At 45.4% G+C, this 25,162-nt stretch overlaps 1 protein-coding gene across 2 annotated transcripts in view; it reads right to left on the bottom strand.

Annotated features, from left to right (window-relative positions):
* Positions 1 to 25,162, bottom strand: part of DSCAM (DS cell adhesion molecule) — a gene marked incomplete at both ends in the record, with an annotated part of 537,449 nt that overhangs the window by 8,688 nt on the left and 503,599 nt on the right. The window contains 4 exons of one of the 2 annotated variants that reach the window (XM_080919460.1): positions 6,924 to 7,253; positions 9,253 to 9,450; positions 18,923 to 19,072; positions 21,630 to 21,742. In XM_080919460.1, coding sequence (XP_080775586.1) covers positions 6,924 to 7,253; positions 9,253 to 9,450; positions 18,923 to 19,072; positions 21,630 to 21,742 — 791 coding nt within the window. The remainder of the gene's footprint in view (positions 1 to 6,923; positions 7,254 to 9,252; positions 9,451 to 18,922; positions 19,073 to 21,629; positions 21,743 to 25,162) is intronic. The other variant, XM_080919459.1, reaches the window with a different exon arrangement.

Genomic DNA, 25,162 nt, shown 5'->3' with positions numbered 1-25,162 from the left:
GAGTACATTGATATTGTGATCTTCCTACTTGCTGATGGACTTTTAAAACTACACTGAGGTATGGGGTAGGACTTTTGAGTTGGTCACAGTTCAATAGTCTTCAAACAGTCAAGTAGTTTATGTCAAATTGGGATCAAATTCTCTGGATTTGAGGCAGCAGAGAGCTCATGAGCTAGGGTACTGGATTACCCACTGGGAACACTGGGAAGGGACATGAGGTTCTAAGACAGACCCACCCCTCCCAAGAGGCCCACTTGGGAAGCATACAGTGGCAGCTGACTCAAGTGGAAGCCTGGGCCAGGGGCTTGGGCTTTCTCAGTGTTAAAAGTGGGTTAACAGCCTCAGCTTCCAAACCACAGCAAACAAGATGGTGGACCTAGGGCTACCCCATAGCAGGAGCTGAGTTAAGATGGAACTGAATTCAGGGCTTCAGGGGGGCCAAAATTTGGAGAATGGAGAGCAGGGGTAGAGAAGATGGGATTTGATTCTTCAGTGTCTTGCCAGCTTCTCTCAAGAGAGCAGTGGGGGGCCACAGAAAGAGAGATTGACAGTTACATTTCTTCAAATAATGTCTTTTTTTTTCCAGTTGGGGATCTGAGATGCATTAGAATATGATATTGGCAGGAGCCACATAGAACCATGTTAAAAGACAGTATCCTCCATTCTTGTCTCTACAGAATATTCTGTAGGCTTTCATGATGCTGTGTGTGTGTGTGTGTGTGTGTGTGTGTGTGTGTGTGTGAGAGAGAGAGAGAGAGAGAGAGAGAGAGAGAGAGAGAGAGAGAGAGAGAGAGAGAGAGAGAGAGAGAGAGAATGGACGTGGGTATGTGGGCAGGCATGCCTATCTTCACAGTTGGGATTTATCTGTGGTAATTTCAGGCCCCCTTTTCTGCAGCCTCTATTATATTATTCAGATAAACTAATGAGATCATGGGAGGTAGGAGATAAATATAGTAATATTTTCATAAATTGGGGTAATACTCAATGTCTTTCTATATTAAAGAGATTCAGTCAATAGTGGTCTACATGTATGCATTCTGATGGGGTTTGCAATGAGTTATAAGTCACTGCATTGAGCTTCTCTGGTAATTGGCTCTGGAAGCTGCCTCTTGTTACTCATGGGGATACAGACATCCTTTTTGTCTTTATATCACTGGTCCATCAGAACAAGGTTTTGAGACTTAACACCTCTCAAGAGACTGATACAGCTTTTAGCTCTCCAACAACTAGAACCTAACCCCAGCAAATCATCCAGGAAAGCATCAAGATGCCCACTGGGCCTCAGAAGTCAAGGAAAATGCAATCATGGCCAAGAACACACATGGAGAGAAAGGGAAGGGCTAATAGCCCAAGCAACAGTGCAGAGCACTCAGCGATGTTAGAGCCTCAGGGGCAGAAGGCTTGAAAAGCAGGGACAGAGAGGGACAGTAGAGGGGGTGGTTGCTGAAACCCCAGGAACTCAACTGTTGTCTCAAGAAAATTGAGGGGCTGGTTAGTTTTCTGCCAACTTGACATAAACTAGAGTAACTCGAGAGGGCCGGGATTTTCACCAGACTGACCTACAGGCATGTGTCTCTGGTACTGTTCTGATTGGTGTGGGAGGCCCAGCCCACTGAGGGCAGTGTTGCCCATGGGTGGATGGTCCTGGGTGGTAAAAGCAGCCAAGCAAGCAAAGCAGAGACGTCAGGAAAACAAAGGAGTCAGCAGTGTTTCTCTATGGTGGTTCCTGCCTCTGTTCCTGATCGCATTCCTGGCCTGACATCTCTCACCAGATTAGGATGCGCACTCCAAATAAACTGTTTCTTCCTCAAGTATTTTTTGGTCTTGGGTTTTTATTACAATAGAAAGCAAATTGGGTCACGTACTTGGAATTCTAAGAATAGAACCATTGAGGAGTCTTTCCGTAATGAGTGCCCTGAGGGACCGTCACTGAGAACAGACCAGAAAGAATCCTAGGGAAATCTATAAGAAGCCAAGCTGCAACTACCTGTCAGATCTGGCTTCTAGGAAGGAGCGGGGAGAAGCACACTGCTCTACTACGAACTGCAGAGCAGAAGAAAGAGCTGCATAAAGGCTCAGTCTGTGGCCTGGTTCCTGAACTGCCATCCCTGTGGGGCATTCGGGTGGCTGCCTGAGTTTGATAGGTCAGATGGATCTCTTGACTCACTGTAAACATCAAGTTCCTCCAACCTTCCTTTTCTCTCTTCTGTCTGCTTTTGGACCATGGCCACACAGGGTCTTCTCTAAGCTCCTTCTCTTGTATAATTTACATCTCATTGCCTCTGAGAGACTTCTTCAACTTTCTTTGCCAAAATACCCACTGCTAGATTGTACCCTATCCCTAAGCTACTTCCCTTTTGGCAAGCACTTAGCATCACCCAAGGCTCTGGCATTAGCTCATGCAATTGCGTCATTCTAGTTTCTTAGAAGGTGGGGTCTTTCTGAGTCTGTCTAGTGCCATATTCTCAGCTCCCGAGACGTTCAACAGATACCCGGTAAATTAGTCACAGGGGCAGAAGACAAACAGCTCATTCCGGTAACTTTCTTAAGATGTACATGCCCTAAAAATTCGAACATCACTAAAATCTAAAGCCAGGCTGTGAAGGAAGATTCTCCCAGGGAGGTGGTGCCTAGAGACACTGAGAGCATACACACACACACAGTCACTCACACACCATTCTTTACCCTCTCTCATGGCTGAAATTCATACATTTAAGAGAGAGTGACAAAATTAGATGAAAGAATAATAAATTACAATCCCAAAACTGCATCCAATATCTGGTTATTTGGTGGACACTCTAGTTAGTCAATGGCTTGCCCATCTAGTAGCTGCTAACTGGGACCTCAAAGCCATTTTTAGGGGAGAGCTGGAATGAATAGATTGAAAGCTAGGTTATAGAGTGCAGGTGCAGATACCTTAGGGTCCATGCTTTCCCAGAGGATGCTGGGACAGGTGTGAAGGGAGTATGAGCTATGAGTTGATTTGACAACCCCTGCTGTGTCATTGCTCAGCTGTATAGACCAGACATCAGAACTAAGTGAGAAGCCTTGGCCAGTGAGCCACAGAAAGTGGCTCAGAATACTCATAAAACTAAGAAGGGGCTCTGTAATCAAGGAGGCAGATCCTCAGAACATTCCAGATATTTCTCATAGGAACACAGAGACTGAACTTTTTTTTTTTTTTTTTTTTTTTTTTTTGCCTTTTCATAGATGTGAACAGCTAACCCTGAGAGAAGAGAGCAAGCACACCAGTAATAAAATGTACGTATCTTAAATATTCAAATCAGACATTATTATTAAAATGTAAAGCTAGACTCTGACTCCCAGGGGATTATCCTCTATCTGGAAGTGATTTGTTTGGATTTGTCAAGGGCAAGAGGGGAGAATATGTCTTTTTTTTTTTTTTAAAGCAGGCTGGAGTAAACTCAAATGTCCTTTTGTATTTGAGTATATCTGTGTAATCAATTCTGGTAATTAAAATATTAGCCAGTTGCTCAGTCTTGTCATGAATACAACATTGACTATGAAGATATATTCAATAATGTCCATGAACTACACACAGGCATAGCACTACGTGTCAGTTCCAACACTGTTAAGTCATTTAAAACTGCCTGGGTGCTTACTGGATATCTATAAGCTCTGGGAGAGAAAGATTAAAAGTATCTAAGACTCGTCTTTTCCTTTCTTGGAGCCATGACCTAGTCAGGTTCATGTATATAACTTGATCCCCATTTGTCGGGAGTTTGAAAGTTTGGAATCATAACCGTTGGTACTGAAGACAGGCAAAGTAAAAAAGAGAAGGCAATAAAATGAAGAGCTGCTGGGGAAGAAAAGGGGTGCAGGCAAAGGGAAGGCTGTGCCTAGAAGCAGAGAATGACATTCCTCATCCAGAGCAGGGAACAGGAGAAGGCTGGGTTAAAGTACTGGTCAAAGAGCTGCTGGTTTGAATGAGGGTAGTACTGTAAGAGACGGCAGGCAGCCTTCTGCTTTGCATGTCTTCCACTCAGCATGAAGGCAGCCATCTTGACTCATCCCCCAACACAGCTGCCTCTCAGTGAACTGCATAAATGTCATAGCATGATATTAAGATAGAGAAGACCACTGGAGTGGGATGTGTGGTTCTACAGCTTCACAACTGTGCCAGACCCTTGGTCATTTGCTTGGACATTATGCAAGCACTTGGGGCTTTAGGGCTGACTGATGTCATTTCTGCCTGACCTATGGATCTTATTTTTCTGACCCAAATCAGAAAGGTTAATCTGGTCTCACTGTCATCACCCAGTACCATAATTCTGTCAGGAATCTCTCTGTGCTGTACTTGACCCGTTCCCATGCTGGACCTGGGGTTTTGCCAGAACCAGTTCTGCGTTTCACGCCAACTTAGTTGCTTTAAGACGGAACAACAGAAGGGCTGCTAGAGGATGACATCTCTCTATAAAGCATATCAAAGATCCAACAATAATCCAGCCCCGTGGCTTAGACCAGAAACAACGTTTGTGGACATCAGAACTCACATTGACTTAAGAAATTATTCATATTTAAAGCTATAAAATCACTTCACTTTAAGTAATGCATTAAGATGATAGCCACTTTGTGGCAATGTCTGGGATGTCCTAAGGGACCCAGGTTAACAATGTCATGAATGAAGTACAGACTTTAAATAAAAAAAAAGTTCTTAACCCAACCACAGAGGTAGAGGTGGCATACCATCAGAAAAGAAAGGTCATGCCTTCCGTGACTTAAAGGCTTGCAGAAGTAGGACAGTCACCCTACCTGGAAGCATTTTCTATGGCCTAAAGAAAACCCGAAGGGGAAGTGGTGGCATGGTTTCTTCTACAAGAGCAGAGAGCAGTTAGACAGGCTGTGTTGATAGAGTGGATACTCCCAAGACTTCAATGGCTGCCAAGAAAGAAGCCCCCAGCAGCACGTGTGGAGCCCCTGCACTCCGGGATTCTAACAACTATCTGGAGGCCTGCTGGTATCCCAGAACACTCATGCTCCTTCTTGCTTCTCTGAATTTGGCAGTGTGATCACGGACAGACCCAGAACAACAATGCGGCATCATGCTCAACTACAGTTGCCAGGAGGTGCCCAGTGGCTCATCTCTCCTCCTGCTGTTCTTGTCACCTCTCGGATGAGCAAGGTCCAGAAGCCATGATCACAGCTTATCTTCATTTGCCTCTTAAGTAAACACCAAGAACAGCAAAGCCCATGGATGAAAATGCGCAGGAGTAACAGCCTGCCTCTCCCCTGCTGAGGTAGACAGAGTGAGGAGGAAGCTAAGATTATTGCACCAGCCACAACTTTTGAGTCACATTTGGGAGATCACTTGATGGGATAGGTGATTCTCACTTTACATATTTGTGTACATTTACTAGGGTCTCATTTCACTTTTGTCCTCTGCCATAAGACCCAGCACAGTGATCATCATTTAAAGAGTGAGGTGTGTGTATGTGTGTGTGTGTTTGTGCGTGCACACACGCGTGAACACATGTGTGTGAAATAGTGCCAGGGCTGTGGCTCAGAAAACAATGTGCCAGGCTGAATGTGCATCTTTGGCTGGCACATTAAGGAAAGGGTATGAGACATCCCTTACAGATGGGATAAACAAAAACAAAACGTGTTTCCTTAGGTTAGCAGCCCACTGGCCTGGAGGATACAGCTTTGCTTCAGTTATGCAGAGCATGCTTTGCCAGTCCAGCAGCCAACACGTAATAACAGGTTCTACAGGAAAGTTTTCATTCCTCTGAACACAAGGCCCAACCAGTGTTCTCTGTGTATCTGTGGTCGGATGGGTGCACGTTCCTGCTTTCCTTTGAGCTTAGACTGTGAAGTCCTTGGACATGCCAGCACTTTGAAAGACTAGACCTTTGACTCACATGCTGTGTCTGTCCTCTCATTAAGTGTGGAGTTTAGCTCTCACTCACAAGCCCAGGGTATCCACACAAGGTCAAGCTGAAGGTCACGTTAGCCCTTGACCTGCACCTTCCAGTTTCTGTCATCTTCAATGAGTACCTTGGTAAAGGTGGTCCCTAATACTGACTCCTGCTAAGACCCCTCTCTTTTCAAAAGTCCCCAGTGAATCAGTCTTCAAAGCATAGCTCTTGACCACCGACTCCTCTCATCAAGCAGAGAGATGTCTTTCTTTCCACCCTGAGCTTCCTGGGCTCTGCCTGGACACCATACCACAGTGTAAAGGATGTTGTCCGTGCTAGGGTTGTGGATGGCTGAGTGTATATCTAAGGACCCCTGTGCTAATACTGGGAGGTGGTGGGATCATAAGAAGTGGTAGGTCATAAGATACTTAAAGAGGCTTCGGGTGGTTCTGCTTAATTATCTTAAGGACTATATGTTATAAGAGTCTTTTCACATACGGTAATTTCTTGACTCACTCTGTGGTCCTTTTGTACATGCATACCCCTTCCCCAAAATGCCATTAACGATGAAGGCCTCACTTCATAGTAAGTGATGTCAGCGCCATGCCAGCAGACATCCGGAACTATGAGCAGAAGAAATATGAGCTGGATCTCCTCCTTTTCTAACAAAGTACCCAACCTAGGGAGATTCATTATAGTGATGACTAACTCAGTTTCCCACCAACCTTAAGGACATGGTTGTTTCCACTGTCTGCCATTTAGAATGTTTGCACTTGGAACTAACCCACTATGTTAGGAGGTTGCTCAGGCCACATGGACAATACACTGGCAGAGACTTGGCAGTTGAGTTAGCCACATTTTCTTTTAGAAGTGAATCCCACAGCTACTGCTTGCTCTCCTCACTAGACTCTGACAAGATCTCAGATGCATGAATCAAATAAATTAATATTACTGTTTTCAGCTAGTAATTGTTGCGGTGATATGCTTCGCAGCAATTAGTAAAGAGAACACACACCCAGTGTGAGAACTGAGTGCTGTTCCTGGTACTTAGATGTTCTAAGCAATGGTCCTCACCTGGCCGGTGGGCCTTTGGAACCGCCATGTTCACCACTCGTCCTCCATCCTGAGGTTTGGGGGGAGATGCAGTGAATCTGCAGATCCCCGATTCTGAAGGGGTACTGGAGGTCAGACTGTCTGTGTACTCATTTGTCCCTGCCGTCAACTGCTCGGAGGACGTGTCGGATATGAAGCACTCTGTGATGGTGAACTTGGCATGCCTCAGCTGCTCTTCCATCTTGGCGTGTTCATAGGCCCTGGCCAGTTCTTCGTAGGTAGAGGAGGCACTTTCTGTGGAGACCATGCTGCTCCTTGCTCGGTCTGTATCATGGGAGGGAGAAAAGAGGGACAGGGATGACTTGGTAGCCTGTGTTTGGACCAACAGGTTGAAGGACCTTTTCCTGGCTTGTGGCTGTAATCTACAGATACATTGTATCTAGATCAACTGGATGGATGACTTTTCCTGGCTTGTGGCAGTAATCTGCAGATACATTGTATCTGGGAGATGCTTGGCTGAATCAGAGGGTTCTGCTTTGATGGCTCTGAGGCCAGATTCATCAACAAAGTTCAGGGACTTCACATTAAACCAGTTTCTGCAGTCAGATGTTTCAGCCCTGGGTATTTTTATAAATAAGCAAAGCCTTCCCCTCAATCAATTTAGCGTTAGCAGGGACACTTGGGAGGCAGTGTCAACACTGCAGCACCCTTTCCTGTTCCAACCAGCAAACACATTGCAGAGGTTTTGTATTTGACATAAATATCCAAGCTTTGAAGGTCAGTTCCTTGGGCATCAACTTGGGAAGGAAGATGTAATTGATGATTCTTAGAAGACGACAGGCTGGAGAGATGGCCCAGTCAGTAAGTGTCTGTCATGCAAGTATGAGGACCTGAGTTTGATCGCCCGCACCCACACTAAAAACTGGTACAGGAGAGGCAGGAGAATCCCTAGGGCTTGCTGATGTAGTGAGTTCCAGGTTCAGTGAGAGGCCCTATCTGAAAAAATAGATTGTGGGTGATTGAGGAAGACACTCAATGTCAACTTCTGGCCTCTATGCATATATGTGAAGTCTGTGTTCAAAAGCACACACATGCTGCATACATACATATACACATACCACACACATATACATACATACATACATCATACACACACTAAACATACCCACACACATACCCCCCACACTCACATACATACTATACACACCACACACATATACCACACACACCACACATATACCACACACATACCACACATACACACACACCACACATATACTACATACACACATACTACACACACCACACACCCCACACACATACTATACACACCACACACATATAACACATACCACATATATACACCCCCATACCCCCACACACCCCACACACATACTACACACCCCACACACATACTATACGCCACACACACATACTATACACACCACACACCACACACCCCACACACATACTACAACCCCCCCCCCCACACACACACTGAAGATTGACTTTTTCACAAGGCAGAACAGTCCCTGATCCCCAGGATTAATCCTTTGCTGTTACCAATCTTGATGGGAACTAGAAAATAGGACAAAAACCAGTGCAAAGATTCCTTACAACAAGGCCATGTCACCTCAGTCAAAGGTGCCTCTGTGTTCTAAATCCAAATAAAACTTTTGAAGTTCACCTCTGAGAACCTTCTAAGAGAAATACCAGGCATAAAAATAAATCCCCACAGTGACATGCTACCTTTGGAGCCCTGTTTTTGAAGTGTGTTGTGAAGAGGAAGAAAACAAATGAGTATTAAAATTTTTATAGCTATCAGATTGAGACATAACTTTTCATGAGGTCTTGCTTGGAAATAAAGTCTTAGTGGTTGACACCGTCAACCTAATGGCTCATTTATCTTCCAATCAACCTGGTTCATTGTCAGAAGGATCGGCCGGTGTTCCCTATAGGGGTGCTATGACCTTCTTGGGGAAGGATATGAAAAAGTTGGGGTTCTTAGTCCTGGGGGTGTGAGTGGGTCAGACGCCCTCAGAGCACAATTAGCAATTACTGCTGCTGTGTGGGTGAGTTGTCAAAGTGCCTCTTTCTGTAGGGCAGGAACTCCGAGGGAGAAAGCAGTATGGGTGGGAGATTCAAGACACCTGCCAGAGTGACAGATGCATTTCAGCTCAATCCTGCAGAACTCAGGCCTTGCACACAGGGAAGGCTGAACACTTAGCCTGGGAGCTGACCTTCACAAGAGAAGTGAGGCAGGAGGAAAGGAAGGTTTCACAGGCTTCCCTCCTCCCGGAGCCAGGGAAGCCCTGCTGCCCACCTGTGTCTTGTGACGGGCTGACACTGTAGCTGTCACTCTCCTTGTCCACAGACCCCGTAGCCCTGGGTGTAGGCAGTCTCCAGTCTGTGGTGAGGGTGTGTGCTGAGATGGTAGGGTGGGGTCTGTTGAGGGTCCACTGACTGGCATACCGGTTTCTCGCTGTGGGTCCAGCCTTCGCATTCCTCCTGGTGGTGGGGTCTGCAAAGAACAAGGGGTGATGTGTGTCCGTCTTCAGGAGTTAAGCACAGCAAGCAGCTGTCACCCTCCTTCCCTGCCTCCCCATTCAAAGACAAGCCCCTAGGAAGCCTTTTTTTGGATTTTCCCAGTGAAAGCCTTCTTTCATGACCTACTTACTAAGTTTGCCAGATATTTAAGTATTTAACAAAAATTCCATAAGCTGAAGAACTTGGAACCTTTAGGTCAGAACCTTGTTTGTGGCCATTAACAATGGCCAAAACATTCACTTAAACTTTCTAAGTATCTGTACTTCCCATAAGACAAGGAAACTTGACCAAATGTGTTTGAACAAGATTTCTTTCTGAGGTTCATTTACCCTCCAGTGCTGGTGTAGCTGAACTACACACTGCTCCCCACTCCACCTCAAGTTATACCCTTGACTCCAGGGTCATGGGACATGGTCTCATTGGGAAAACAGTCACTGCGTACATAATCAGTAAAGAGGAGGTCGCAGGGGGCTGTTTGACTGGCGGACTTATAAAGAGAGAGCTACAGGAGGAGGCTGCCCCCTGCAGGGAGAACCAAGAATTGTATCTGAGTCCAGGATGGCCGATGACTGCCGAAGCCTTGTTTCAAGTTCACTTATTAGTTCAGTCAGAACTTTCATCCGGCTGTTGCAGGTGAAGCCCCTCGACGCACTTTTTTTTTTCTGTCCCAACATCCTCTCAGCATGTGACCGTATGTCTCTCAGTGAGTACCATGAGAAGAATTGGACTATTTAATATGAACAACGAACAGTTAAATGGTGTCTGGATAGCATGTCAACTGTCTATGAAAACTGTCGAGGACCACGTGTATGTGGGCTGCTGCTAAGGACTCACTTGTGTCTCCTTTAAATCTGGAACTAAGGGCAGCAGGGGACTAGGGAAGCGTGGTCTTTGCTCAACCCTGGTGAACTGGGGAAAGGGACAGGCTAGCAGCAACATGTGTTGGGCCCTGGAGCAGGCCAGAGAATTATGTTTCCTGAAATTCCGTGGACCAGGGAGGTGTTCTGTTCCCTGGAGTGCTTTTTGTGGGACTCCAACTGAAAGTAGTTCAGGGTCCTGAAGGGACTTTTCCACTTCTGAATTCTTTGCTTCTTGGAACGGCCATGGTCTGGCCACTTTGTGATCAGCACTGTACAGCTATTTCAGAGGAACAAACTGAGACTGAACTTTGGACCTGGCTGCCTGGGCTCAATTCCATGCCTCTATGAACTCAGATGTCTCTCCAGGGTAGATGCATGGGTCTGTCTTTAGAGCTGTCTACACAGCTGGCCCACAGTAATTGTTGGGATTCGTACTTAGCCTGAAGTCACTTCACAGATGAACAATGGCAGCTTAGGCATAGGCCAGCTCTTCTGCCTGTCTGTTCAGGCACTGTCTTTTACTTGGCCAGGTGTGGCCTGATCCTGGCTGTCTGGGTCTGTAGTTGGATGTGCACAGGACCATGGTTATAATCCCCACTGGATCATGAAATGCTGACACAGGGCATCAGGGAAAAGCCTTTCTTTAAAAGTGGAAGATTTTCCCCTTTGCAGGTTTCTAGTTATTGGTCTTTGAACCAATCCATCAGCCTAGGATTTAGGAGAGGAACATTAAGAAGATGGCCAAATCAATACATTTAAAGATTCCCTGGGTCATCAAAAGATTCAGTCCTGCTGCATGCTTTCGGCTACATTGATTTTTTTTTTTTTTTCAGGCACATTTCATCTCTTGCAAAATCCCATAGAAGGAGGCTTTATTAGAAGATGGTTTCTGGGCTTTGATGAAAATGCAAATGAGCTACACCAAAGTGTGGAGCCCTGTACACAACAAGGTGTGAATGATAATTGCAGGGTTTCTTTTTTCCCTTTTTACCCCCAAGGAAGAGGAACATTCCAGAGAGGCCCTCCACAAGATAGAAAACCAGTGTCATGGGTAGGAGTCTAAATGTCTTCCAGGCACTATTGACTTGATAAGTGGAGCTTAAATAGTACAGCTTGTTATTTAAATGCTAATGAGTCTTTTCTAGAAAATTACCCAGCCCCTTATGTAAGTTTTGAGGAATCTCTTTTTTTTTTTTTTTTTTTTTTTTTTTTTTTTTAATTCTTTGGGTTTCAAATGGCAGCCACACATGTAGAGGGTTCTGAGTGTTCTCTTGGCCTGGACTAGGGCAGACTCGATAGTCCCTAATTTCCCTTGTAGGTCCCCAGGTTTCCTGCCTTAGAAAGCTCGCTTCTGGGTGTGGGGCTCAGGTCTTCCTTCCTCACTGAGACCTCTCATTTTGGAAAAATTCTATTCAAAGCTACAATTCTTTTCAAGTTAATTCTATTCATCATCCGTTTTCCCCCTGGATGAGGACAGAGCAGTGGCCTGATAAATGTTGAAAATATAGGTCATGGTATCAGTTTTCTGAGCCGCAGGCCACAATTCTGCTCTGTGCCGTGCAGGTGTCCCAGGGTGAGCATCGTGTCAGGATGTGGAAAGACAAGGATACTTGACACACTTTAAAAAATAATAATAATCAGGTTTATGGCAACCATTATTTTGTATCTGAATTGAACTGGGTATGGTTCAATTCAGAATTCCAACAGCATTGTAAATACCTGGACTCTGCTCAGTGGTGACTTTGCTCCTCTAGGAATTTTTTTCTGCCCCTGCGTGATAGATCCTTTGCCAACCTCCCAAAGCTCTAATATAAATACAACTTAGTGATTAAGCATCAGCGTGCTTGCCAAGCAGCCAACGAGTTAGAGGACAGGGTTATAAATAACTGCTGACCTTTCAACTCTGGGTCTAAATCTGTATTAAGTTTCTGCCCATTGAATCAAATTATTTTAATTATCCCAGGATTCAGGATGAGAGAGGATTGTGTGGGTAATAGGCTGGTTATAAAGCATGTCACACGTGGTATGCGCTCACTGGATTAGTCTCTCTTTAATCATCTGCTATCTGTTCTTAGGTCTCCCAGATGAGGCCTCAGCTATGCACAGAGAACTCGGCAGTCTTCTCATGCATAAGAGCTGATCTTTTCCCTATTTAAGTAGCAAACGTTTATCCAGAGCTTATGGCGCATTGGATCATGGGATCACCTTGCCCACAGGAGCTATTCTTTTTCCTGTACTTTCTCATACCACCCTATGTGACAGAGTATATATTCAGAGTTGTAGTAATAACTTCACTATTTGGATACAACCCACTCACATCTTCCTATGTGTTTTTAATCAATTCTATGTGAATTATAAAAGTCAGTACAATGGGAATGCCAGGAAAGAGGTTATTACATTGTATCAATAGGGTGTGGTATATGGGGGCATTGCATCCACAGAAAACAAATGCAGTAGATAGGAGAACTCATACATATATGATACCTAAGGATGCATGTGCACACACACGTTCATGTATATTCACCTATGTATTATATAAGCCTTCTTTAATTCCCCGATACACTTTATTATCACCTATGCTCAGAGGTCACACAGTGGAGAAGTGTAGGGCTTTCTAATCATGTTTCCTGGTTTTCAAGGCTAGTTTCATTACTCAAAGGCTATGTAGCCCTGGCTTTGTGATCTCATTTGGGTAGGCCTGTATCTCTCATTTCTGAGACTGCTAACAGTGATCTGAATGTGTCAGAGCACTCAGGGTATAAAAGTCTCTGGTGCTTGAGCAGCAGACTTTTAGCCTGCTGGGAAACATCCTAGGTATATTGAGAGGATTCCATTGGTTAATCAAGAAGGCTAAAATCTTGTCTTAGTCAGTTTGACAGAAGAATGTTTCTTAACAGCTCATAAAACAGGCTTCTCAGATGGTTAAAGATGGCCAGGGATGGGCAGGCAAGGGCCAGGCTGAGAGCCACATGATGGGGGGGGGGGGCACTGGCTGTGACATAGTAGAAGGCCATGAAGTCAGAAGAGGTGCAGGGCTGAGCAGGACATGGGCACGGTAAGGATTTGAGTTTTTCTGGCCGAAGCTCAGCTGCCTTCCCTGGGTTTCTCTGTATTGGAAGATTGCAGCGTGTGGGCTGAGGACAGCATCTGGGAAGTACATCTACGATTCATGTCCATATCTGGCAGAGAGCCAGGACCTGTGGCAAACCCTAAAACCCCAGTGAAGAAGCTGCACCAGCCTTTCTAGATAATTAAGGGGATGAGGGAAAGACAGGCAGCTGTCAGAGCCCTAGGGTCTACAATTCCTGAGCTTACAGATTCTTAGCAGCTGGTGCAGCTGTCTGGGATTTAGGAGCATTTGCTCTGCTATCAAGTTGAGGTAACCAGGCAAGTCATTCCCCTCTTGGGACCTTGACTTCCTTGTCTATGTTTGAGGATTGAATTACATGTGAACTTGATAATCTGTGTCACTGGGCAGTAAGAGGACCAGATGCCAGCAGCAGCACTTGGTAACTGGATATCAATATCCATATATGGCATGTAGTGTTCATACAGCATACACATGGTATACACATGTCGTGCACAGTGTGCATGCAGTGCACACACTGTTTGCATGTGGTATTAGGGGGCACATACAGTGTGTGAGGCATCATAAGGAATCTGCATATTATTTAGTGTATATGTGAGGGCCAGTACATCTTATATAGAAACACTGGGCCACGGTGTTCATTACCGTTGGTGATCTTAGCACAGTGCAGTTAGAGTTGCCTCAGAAGAGGGAACCTCAGCTGAGAAAATGCCTCTACCAGACTGACTTGTAGATAAGTTTGCGGGGTGTTTTCTTGACTGATGATTGATGTACCACGACCCAGCCCATGGGTGCTGCCCCTGGGCAGGTGATTCTGGGTTGTATATAAAAGCAGGCTAAGTAAGTCACAGAGAGCAACCCAGTAAGCAGCACCCCTCCATGGCATCAGCTGCTGCCTCCAGGTTCCTGTTTGAGTTCCTACCCTGACCTCCCTCAGTGATGGACTATAGCCTGGAGTGTCTAAGCCAGGATACTTCTTTTTCTCCCCAAGCTGATGTGGATTGTCATGTTTATTACAGTACTAGAAAATGAACTAAGAGGGCCATTTTATACAAGGCACTTGAGTAGCCACGACTTTCAGCAACTTGGAGGTCCCAGAACCCATCGATACCAAGGAGAGATAATATTTAAAGGATGCATGATAAATGTTCTGTACACAGGTGAGCAATCTGATGGATGGATGGATGGGTAACTATGATATCCAGTCCCTAAAAAATAAATCAATCATAGGTCATCACACTTGCAGACCTTGCTACTTTTCCCAGGAGACCTTAGGCATCTTTCCATCAGAAGGGAGGAAAGAATGTGCTTTCTCTGAGAGGTTAGCACACACAGACCCGCTGAGCAGAAATCTCCGAGATGGATGAGAAAGAGGGGTAACGGGTTGAGTTCCCAGGTCCTACGTAAGTTTACTCTTACCCCAATCACTCCGATCTCAGTACTCTATTGATCGGCACTTTGATCTTCATGGGGCACTTAAAGCATGTGCTGGGAACAGGATATGAATAGAGTCCCGGGTTCAAGTATGTAACATCAGTGTCATCATGCAGGAGGAAGGAAGTAAACTGGGCAGAAGACATGGTGAAAGTATGCAATGGCATGTTTTTCCATTCTTCATCTACATGAGAAGAGTTTTAGCGCAACTCTCTGGCAAGCTAATCAAATACTTGGGGATACAACCTCTGCTGTGCTGACCTGTTTGTTTACAGACAGCAGCTTTCTGACGCCCTAGTAATAAATAAATAAAGGCTCCTGCAATAGCAACATGATCCTAACATAGAGGAGAGAAGAATGATGCCTTTTGTAGTTGAGACCATGGGAAATACAGTTGGATCATAGAAACCTTGGCATCCATTGGGACTGAATCCCAGAACCTCCTTGGGTACCAAAGCCTGCAGATGCTCAAGACTCTACAGAACAACATGGTGTTTGCATAGGATTCATGTGTGCCCTCCCACATGTTTCAAACCACAGCTTTCTAATAGTACCTAATTTAATGCAAATGCTATAGAGCTCTGTTACACTGCATGTCTGAGAGAACTGTGATCAGGGAGCCTCAGCTCTGCTTGGTACAGGTGGAATCTTTACGAGGGGTTCTAATTTATGTACAGCTGCATCCCCAGAGGCAGAACCCTTGGCTATAGAGCTGGCTTCACAAATGAATCTCTGCAAACACAACAATCTCTAATGAGTTGGGCTTAGGCCATAGGGCCGCAGGACTCTGTTAACACAGATGTGACAGCTGATTAGAGGTGGTGAGAAGCTCTAGAGAGCAAGAGTGAGCAAGGATCTGGGTCCTAGCACAGTCCTGAAGGTCATGCTTCTGAAGGTGCTTTGGAACCAATCACTCAGTGTCTTCATTAAAAACAAACACAACACACACACACACAACTTGCATATCATGATCCTTTACCATGTTTTGGTTTGAGAATGCAGTTAATGGAATAATTAAAAGATTCCAGACATCCTTAATAGAGTGCTTTTAGGATGACTCTGAACAATTCCATCTTACGATGGGAAGAGAGAACTGGAGGACGATGCCCGAGCTTAAATCGCTTTGTCTTCTGTCAGGGTGGTTTAAATGCAATTCACCGTAAAGGAGGATGTGTGTTCTCCTGTTGTCACCTCCAGGTAACAGTCAGGCTGGATCCTGGGACAGTGTCGTAGGACCATCAGAATGGAACGTGCATGGCCTGGCTTGGGCAGCTGTTTCTGCCTCTTGCTCTCTTACTTGCTGTCACGGCAGCTTGCCCAGCACCCCAGGGCTGTCGACTCCAGTACTCTGGAGAGTCTTGGGTTTTTTCCCTCCCTGCTCTCTCCTGACAGCCAGCTCCAGTTCTCTCTCTGATGACCTTGGTTTATACCACCTCCTCCTCCATGGATGAATCCCACCCCATCCCTCACACACACACACACACACACACACACCAAAACAAAAACAAAAACAAACAAAAAAAACCAACCCCAGGTCCAGGGGTCTCCTCCCACCTTCCCTGTACCAGACTGATCTAACTCTGGCCCTCTTCACTCTTTTGTTTTTTTTTTTAATCTACCATTTTCTGAGGAGAAGTGTGGAACATATCTTTGTGTAACATCTGCCTTCCCACTAAAATGAAATACACATCTCTCCACTCCCTCATTTTGTTTGCAGTGCATTCCCAACAAGGAGTATGAGCCATATATGCAGAGTTTATCTGCATAAACATTGTAAATGCTGAATGAATTGTCCTATTTCCCTAGTGATGTTTAACAGCTTCATAGCCAAGAGACATGCAGCACACTCCTCCCAGGGTTCCTGCTTGCTTGCTGGAGTACCTGGCTTACAATGTCTGCACATGTAACAAATTCATCTCTGGTATTTTAAATGCCATCAAAACCACTTCCTGTTAGCCCATATTCTTCATGCTGCTGGAGGTTTTCGGCACATTCCGGCTATCGCCTCTGCCCCTGCATTAACCATTCGTGATAGCTGTTGTATGTGCCTTTGCTTTCAAAGGCCATTCGAAGGAAAGCACGAGCCTCTGCTGCTTTTTACCTGGCAGATGTCAAGCAAAGGCATATCTCCCAGACGCGTCAACTTCCCTTTGATTTAAGAGCAAAGAAAACACAGCTTAAAACTCGTAGAGGCTGAAGCCAGTGGTGAAGTCAGTGGCTGAAGGGTGGTCAAGGCCTTGATGTATTTTAGTGACGAGGCTCTCAGCTTGTAGACACAAGCCCAGAGAACTAGTGGTTCCTTGTATCTTGAGAACATACCGACAGCCTCAGGAGGGAGGAGACACACAAGGCTCAGCACAAGGGACGAACCACACATGGCTTCAACATGGTGAAAGCCACAGTCTCAGGTGATCCTCAGCTCTGTTCAGTGTCTTCCTGAGTGTTACGGCCTGGTTTGGGAACTGACTAGGCACACCACGAAGCTTACTTTGTGGCATAAGCTAGAGTTTGTAAGCCACAGCTTTCAGCCATGCATCATGGGTTTCCTCATGATACCGTATGTCGCTAGAAGTGTTGCAGAGAGAGTGATTAAGGACTTACAAGTTAGACAGCAAAGCTTCCAAAATGACAATTGGGACATCAATCTCTCACCCCTTGGGGGGATTTATGAATAGTTTCAGTTATAAAGAAACCAGAATATCTAATTAATAAGATAGATGCACATCAGGAAACTTCTTTGTAGTAATTAATTTCCATCAATTATCAATGCAAATATGAATAACCAAGCAGAACAAAATCTCCAGATAAGCCAGAACCACCATTCTTCTCTGTGTGTTTAGGAGACAAATGTTAGCTGTGAGGACGGACATGTCTACAGAAGCTTTCTGTGTGTGCTTCATGTGTATAACCTTGGACTATCTCTGAAACAAAAACTGACGTCTACTTTATGAGTTGAGACCTTGAAAGGTTGCTGTAGATAACACACTTGATGTGAGACCCTGAAAGACATTCTGGTTCCCGGTTGAGATGAGGCTTGAGACCCCGGTGATCCTAAGGGACAGTAGGAGTCTTGCTTTACTCCCCAAACCAGGCTGCTGTCACTAGCCACAGCCCTCCAAAGATCTGTGGCCATCAGTCATATAGGGCTGATGGCCACAGGTGAGGACAAGACCACAGGTCAGATAGACTCAAGACATTCATTATAATGATGAATCAAAAAGCCTGGAGGCTTAGCCAATTAGCCTTTCTTCCCAGACACTTCTCCCTGCAAAAGGTATTTAGTCTCAGGCCCACTCTGATAAGTGGGGTATAGTTTTACTCATCCACTTTCCACCATGAAAATAAATGTCTTAAAACTATTGCCTGTCTCCTTCCCATCCGGACCTGCCGTTGGGAGCTGTAGAGAAGCCTTTTGCCTATAGAACCGCTGCCTAATCTCCCACAGAAGGCCTCTCTGTGCTCCTCGCCACCAAACCAAGCCTGCAGCCCTCCAATGACAAGGACCTACATGAAACTAGCTGGAGCCCCTTCTTCCCCCTTGGCCCTGGCCTGCAAACCCTCACTCTGTTCTCAGCTCTTCCGTGGCATCCCAGCAGCGCCTGGATGCCCAAGAGCTGTCTGGCTGTCCAGCTGTCCGTCCTGCCCCTCAGACTGCAGTGTCCCGAGGCTTCCCACAGCACAATATGCGCCGGTGATGGTGTGAGAGTGGCCTGACCCCTCCCCCCTCATTTAACCCAGCAACTTGAGATTGTTTCTCTTCCCCAAATGGAACACTGCCCAACACATTAAAGTTGATCATCCCTCTCTTTTCCGAGTTGTATAAAGTTCGAAGGATTAAATTCACCTGACATTTCTAGCCGTTTCTACAGCAAACCAAGACTAAGATGTGTTGGTTTGCATTGACACATACCTAACATGTAGTAAAGGACATCCCAATATCCCAATAAGCACACATCAACTGCTTAGGTGTATGATTAAGAAGCCCCACTGTTTGGTTTGTCAGGAGCATGGATATTGTCAGTATTGATAATAGCCACACATTCCAAGTGCTGCTGAACACTCACTCGTTCCTGGTCGAGCATCAGAGACATCCACTAAGGGGCCGGTGGCCTGAGACACCGATTGGTAATGCACCGTGTGAGTCACCGTCAGAGACTTCTGTTTGGCTGCCTCCCCAAAGTCAGCATCTGTCAACAGGACTGTGGAGCGGTCATCTGCAAGGGGAGCACACAGTAAAGCCAAGTGTGTTTAACAAAGGTGAGAACAAATGACAATCTAAACACCCCCCCCCCCCACACACACACATGTCAGACAGAGGAGGTCAGCTTCCTCTCTTTCTTTTGGCTTGGCTTCTTGTGAAAACAACACCACTTGGTGTAGCTAACCACTTGGCATATTCTGGAGTTTGTGTTTGTCCAAAGCTTGACCGATATATTGTACGTTGTCAATGCTCCCGGTGATAGAGTTGTCCTGTGTGACAGGCTTTTTCAGTTGATGGAACACTCTGTGCAACTGAACCTCGCAGTCCCTGCACTAGGGTTGGCTGTCACACTGTCCTCAGTCAGTGTCTGGAGGATGAAGGGGGAAATGGGCTATCCTGAAGAACTTGATGATTCCTCTTCTTTCCTCCTGATACTTCCGGGCTTTAATCTTTAGTACGTGCTTTGATTTCAAGGATGTCTTTCTTGTAAGTCCCTCAGGACACAGGCTGAGGAGGCAAAGCCAGGGCCTTGGGGTCTCAAGGGGAACAGCTGTGTGAGATGCAAGGGTCACTGTCTGTCTGAGGATTGTCATGATTATTATTATTATTATTTATTATTAGAGTTCTTTGACACAAAGGGAGGCTTTGGTTAAGACGCATGGAGGTTCTGTACATTTTTAGAGACTGTGGGTCAGGCTGGTGTTCTGATGATCAGCCATCCAGGACCTGCTACGGCATGTCTGAAGGGGTGGGGGTAAGGTGAGACACTGATGCCATGTTCATAAACAACACAGCAAGGCTTCTGTGCCCAAAAATGGCTCTGAACAGAGTGAACCTTGCAAAACCGAGTTGCCCAGGCTCTGGCAGGGGAGGAAAGGCCTCTTGAAGTTAGAATCAAATTTCTTGGCAGAGAACTGGAGAGGAGGCTGCCAAGCTGTCTGAGTGTCCCAGCGGGTGGCACGGCACAGGTTGGTATTGAGATGAGTGCCAGAGCTAGGCTTGAAGGCTTGGCTCCAGTGCCATCATTCAAACCTTCAGAGGAAGTGGGCTTCTCACAAAGATGGAGTCTCGAAATTACAGCTGATACCAGAGGACCCCCTATCTACACCGGTTTGTCCTCCATAATGCATGGTGGATTCTGATAGGGAGTTGTAATTCTAAGATGAGATTCACGGCTGGGTTATAAACCTGTCCTGGGAAATGTCAAGTGCCTCCTCATCTACTGGGCAGAAACGAATGGTGGTCTGATGGCTGGAGTCTTACACCCGAAGCCTGGAGTGTTTCCGGGTAATGAGAAAAACACCATCGACCCACTACTTTGAAATTAATAGGAGACGGTGATGGATCTCTGGCTGCAGGTCACAGTGACATACACAGATGGCTGGCAGGCCATCTGGTATTCAGCCAGCAACAAAGAGCCCATGGAAGCCATGTACCACTGACAGGCTCCATCTTGCTGTAACAGGCATTTGAAGGATTATGAAGGGTCTGAGGAGGAACACTTACAAACACCCTCTGTACCCCTCACTGTTATAAAACCACTGTGACCAGCCTCCCTGCATTCTAAAATAAACACACAGGATGCTGTCGGCCTCGCAAAGTGCACTGCCAAAGATGATTTTAGTTTTAACGTCCTATCTACAGAGAGAGGCCAGCAAAGGCATAGACAACTTGAAGCAAAGAGTGGCCTCCAGTTTGCACTAAGAAAAGCTGACACACCCTACTGCACCCTACTTCCTGTTTCACGTGCACCTAAGAATTCATGGGAGTCACATGACTGAGGGCAAGACTGGACATGGTCGTAGTTCTGCCAGTCAAGGCTATGCTTGGACTGAGTACAGACCGGGCCTTGGTGTTTCAAAGTCATCAGCTCAAGATACCTTCCAAAATGGTGGGACAAGAAAAGGTGGAGACCAGTTATGAAAACCTTCCCACAGCTCAGAGAAGAGCAGCTTCTTTCCTGTGAGCCAATAGAGGGTTAAGCAGGTAACATGGAACATGCTAAAAGAGACCATGGGATTTGGAGAGCTCTCATCAACTGTTAGGGGCTGCCATGGTTGTTACAAATCATGGGAAGGTGGCAGGTCAAGAAGGTGGGTTTGTGGTGGATAGGTGCCTGTCATTTTCCATGGCGTCTCTCAAGGCTGAGAAACTCCGGGGTTCTGGGGTGGGGATCTGACTGTTTCTCTCAGCCCAGGATGTTATGAGATGCTGGGAATAGGGAGACAGCCTGCTGGAGGCATTTATTTGTTTAAGTCTTAAATCAAATTTTGAAGGTTTATTTAATGAAGGCCGATCTTGACAGGGTTGGCAAGGAGAGCAGAGGGGATTTCTAAGATGAAGCTTTACAAGGAAGGCTTGAGGAGCTCTCTGTGCTATAAAGTTTGCATCGTTGGAGGGACAATGGTCTCTCCAGGAAAGGCCCAAAGTGAGCAGAGTTGGGGAACTCAGGTGGTGTATTTACTGGCACTCACTATGCCCCTCAGCTTCTCTACTCATAGGGATCCAAACTATTGTCCTGTCGAGTGTTTCCCTGGCTTGCAGGTCTGGCTGAGAAAGGGGCACCTTACCTATGGTCTCCATTGTGTCTCTCTCTTCGATCAAAAGCTGAGCCCTGGGTATGTCAATGTGCATCCTCAGAGTCTGCTGCTTGCTCAAGGTGTCTGAAGTCCTTGTGTTCTTGCTGAAAAGAGAGCATGCATTAGCCGACCCAGTTCAGCGTGACATTACAGCATCACATCACTCTATGTGAACCCACTTTACTGTTTAATTAGGAAAACCGCTTGAAGAGATGGGAGGGCAGCGTACGACAGCAAACACCTTTCCTTCAACCAAGATTAAATTTCAGTAGACAAAGGGGATTCAGAACATACACACTTCTAAAAGGTGAGATCAATAATGATTAATCTTGAGAAAATTCCCATTTCTTGGGTAAGGGTAAAAATATCAATTTAAAAAGGGGCATTCAGACCATGAGATATATAGTTATATATCTCTATCTATCTATCTATCTATCTATCTATCTATCTATCTATCTATCTATCTATCCATCCATCCATCCATCCATCCATCCATATGTCTATCATCCATCTGTCTGTCTATCTATCATCTATAGTGACAATAACAGGGTAGGAAGCCTGTGAACAGCTGGGCACTGGACAGTGACTTCACTAACAGATGTGTATTGATAGCTAGTGTCCTTTTGTTTTCCTTCTAGTGACAATGCCTTGTTAGCATCTCCAACATCACTTTGGTTTTACTAGCTGAGCAACGTTTTGAAATAGAGAGAGAGAGAGAAAAAAAATAAAACCTCAATTACTAAAATAATTTTATCTCAGAATTTGTGTACCAGAAAATTACCCTGAGAGTGGAGGTAGAATTGCCTGGTGTAATCACAGCCAGTTACAGCTGGCAGCTCCAAGTTAAACCTTCATGCTGAACAGCCAACAGGGGCCTTAATTAGCAATATACTTGGTTCAGTCTTTCCTACAGATGTGCTAGATGTTAAAATGTTTTCCAGAAGCCATTGATGGTAGGCCCAAGTCCAGGGGCAGGATCTTCAAAATCTTTACAGGGTGACTTCTAGAATCAGGCTCATCTGATGGTTGTTTAACTCTATTTTTTTCCTTCTTCCTTCTCTGCCTTTTAATGTATGTCTGTCCATCTGTCTATCTCTCATGCCTGTGCCTGTGCATGTGGAGGCCAGAGGTTAACATTGGGTGTCTTCACCTTACCTTTTTGAGATAGAGTCTGGTTGAAGCGAGTGCTAGCTAAAGGTTTACGCTAGGCTAGTGACCTAGGGGGCATCTAATGACTCTAACACAGGCACACCTGACTTTTTATATGGGTGCTTGGATGGCAGGCTCTCTACCCATGGATCCATCTCCCTGCCCTTGTTTGTTTGTTATGTTCAAGGGAGAACAGGGTCTGCATAATGTACCCAAAGTGCCTTTCTCTCCAGTGAAGGAATTCCTAGACCCCCTGTCTCCTTAGTTCTTCCCACCCACTCCTAAACCAAGCAGCTGATGGAACCTAGGTCATCCAAGTGCCACGTCCATTTGAGAAAGTCTTGTATGTTGCCTGTTGAAGCCCCGGGTTACAACTGGTTATTTTACCACACCTCTCTCTTCACATGAATGTAATCAAGTCACCCCACAAACAAGAAAGTTCGCTGTTCCTCTGGGTGCTTCATCTCTAACCACATTTCTTGCTCTGTGGACTCAGAACTGGGTCATATACCCCAGTCAGCCAATGATGTGCAGCCCACATTCCTTTTGGCCTGGTTTTTCCCCATGGTCTCTGTACAAATTATTTCACTTCCCCTGGCACTCTTGGTTAAAATTTTTTAAAAAATGGAAGAAAAGTGCAGAGATTCCCACAGTTGCAGAAAACGAAGAGCCTTTGAGATCTCAGGGGACTGCGTGCTGTCTGCCAGATGCTTCTACCCTCTGAATTTCCACAAAAAAACATGGGCAGCCTCTACCCTGTGAATATCCAAAAGACCCAGGGGACTCAGACATGTCCTTGCACCAGAAATAGAAACCTGAGCGGTTCCTTCTCCTCAACAATAGTTATGAGGAAGCAGCTGGTCTGACACACCAGGAACAGGATACACTCAAGTGACAACGAAGGATCCCCTGTCTCAGGGATATAGGACACAAGATAAGTAACCACTGAGAAGACTGCTGCTGGTGTGGGACCGTGACACTGTATGACAGGGACAGTGAGGAAGGGAGGGCTGGAGGGAGAGTCCCATATCTCCAGAGAAGATACGCCAGGCCCCACTGTGGAAAGGCAAGCAAATGGGTCAGTGAGGCTGCAGTGTGTACTTCCTGTTCCCATTGGAGAGGGCATATCCCCTATCCATCCCAATGTCCTTGTGATGCCTGCTTAGCAGCTATCTTTTCAGTAGGCCAGGTTGGCCCTGCGGGGGAATCCCTCCTGCCCTAGCCCCATTCTCTACTTAATTTAGTTTTCTTGGCACCATCTCTAGCATATGTTTAATCAAGTCAATTAAACACATGTAATTGGCTTATCTTATTCATTATCTGTGCCTCCCACTGGACTCGCATCTTCACAGGGAGAAACTCATCTGCTCTGGTACCTGCACGTCCCCAGAACAGCAGGTGGCCAAAGGAGGTACTGAGTAAGTATTCAATGTGTCACATTATCTTGTGTGACAGGACATGAACTTAGTAACCTTAATCCCAGAGACATCCCCGTGGTTGATAACTTTCCTGTTCTAAAGGGCTAAGCTCCAACTAAGCCATTTTATGATATTAATATTTATGGTCATGTTGGGTTTTCTATTGTTTGACATATAAAAGGTGATCCTCAAAACCGATCACCATTGGTCATTATAGCCATTGGAAAACAAACAGTGTAATTAGAAGAAACCCATTTGCAACCCAGAGGATTCTAAATGTTTTTTTAAACGTGGAAGCAAAATGACAATATAAGATTACATAGCACAGGACTCAGCTGAACAGGTTAGCGATCAAAATATGACCTCTGACCATTTGACGTCCTGCTGTTTGAACAGCTTTGTAAGAAAATATCTTCCCTGTCATCACTGTGATTCTTCAACATCTTCACATTTCCTTAAATCCACATGGGTCTGTGTGTGTGTGTCTGTGTGTGCAAGTGTATGTCTGAGTGTGTGTATAAATGTGCGTGTCTATATCTATGAGTATGTGTGTAAGTGTATGTCTGAATGTGTGTATAAATGTGTGTATGGCTACATGTGTATCTATATATGGCTGCATATATGTGAGTGTGTTTATATATAAGAGTGTGAGTTTGTATCTATGAGTGTGTCTTAGTGCATATGCATGAGTATGTAAGTTTGTATATGACTGTATAAGTGTTTGTGCATCTATGACTGACTGTGTGTGATTGTGTGTATAAAATGTCTGTGTATGAGTATGTACGAGTGTGTTTATGAGAGTGTGTGTTTGTGTGAGGATCTGTGTGTTAGAGAGGGAAGGAGGGAGAGAGAATGAATGTGTTAGGGAGAACTAGTGGAGATGTACTTGTCCCAAATATGACCAATGTCTGTGTGATATCTGGATGTGCATTTGAGATTGTAGGTACAGAGACATGA

This window comes from Micromys minutus (genome assembly GCF_963924665.1).
Source record: "Micromys minutus genome assembly, chromosome: 7".
NCBI classification, from domain to species: Eukaryota; Metazoa; Chordata; class Mammalia; order Rodentia; family Muridae; genus Micromys; species Micromys minutus.
The sequence above is the reverse complement of the archived record's forward strand: the minus strand, read 5'-3'. Positions and strand labels throughout refer to the sequence as shown.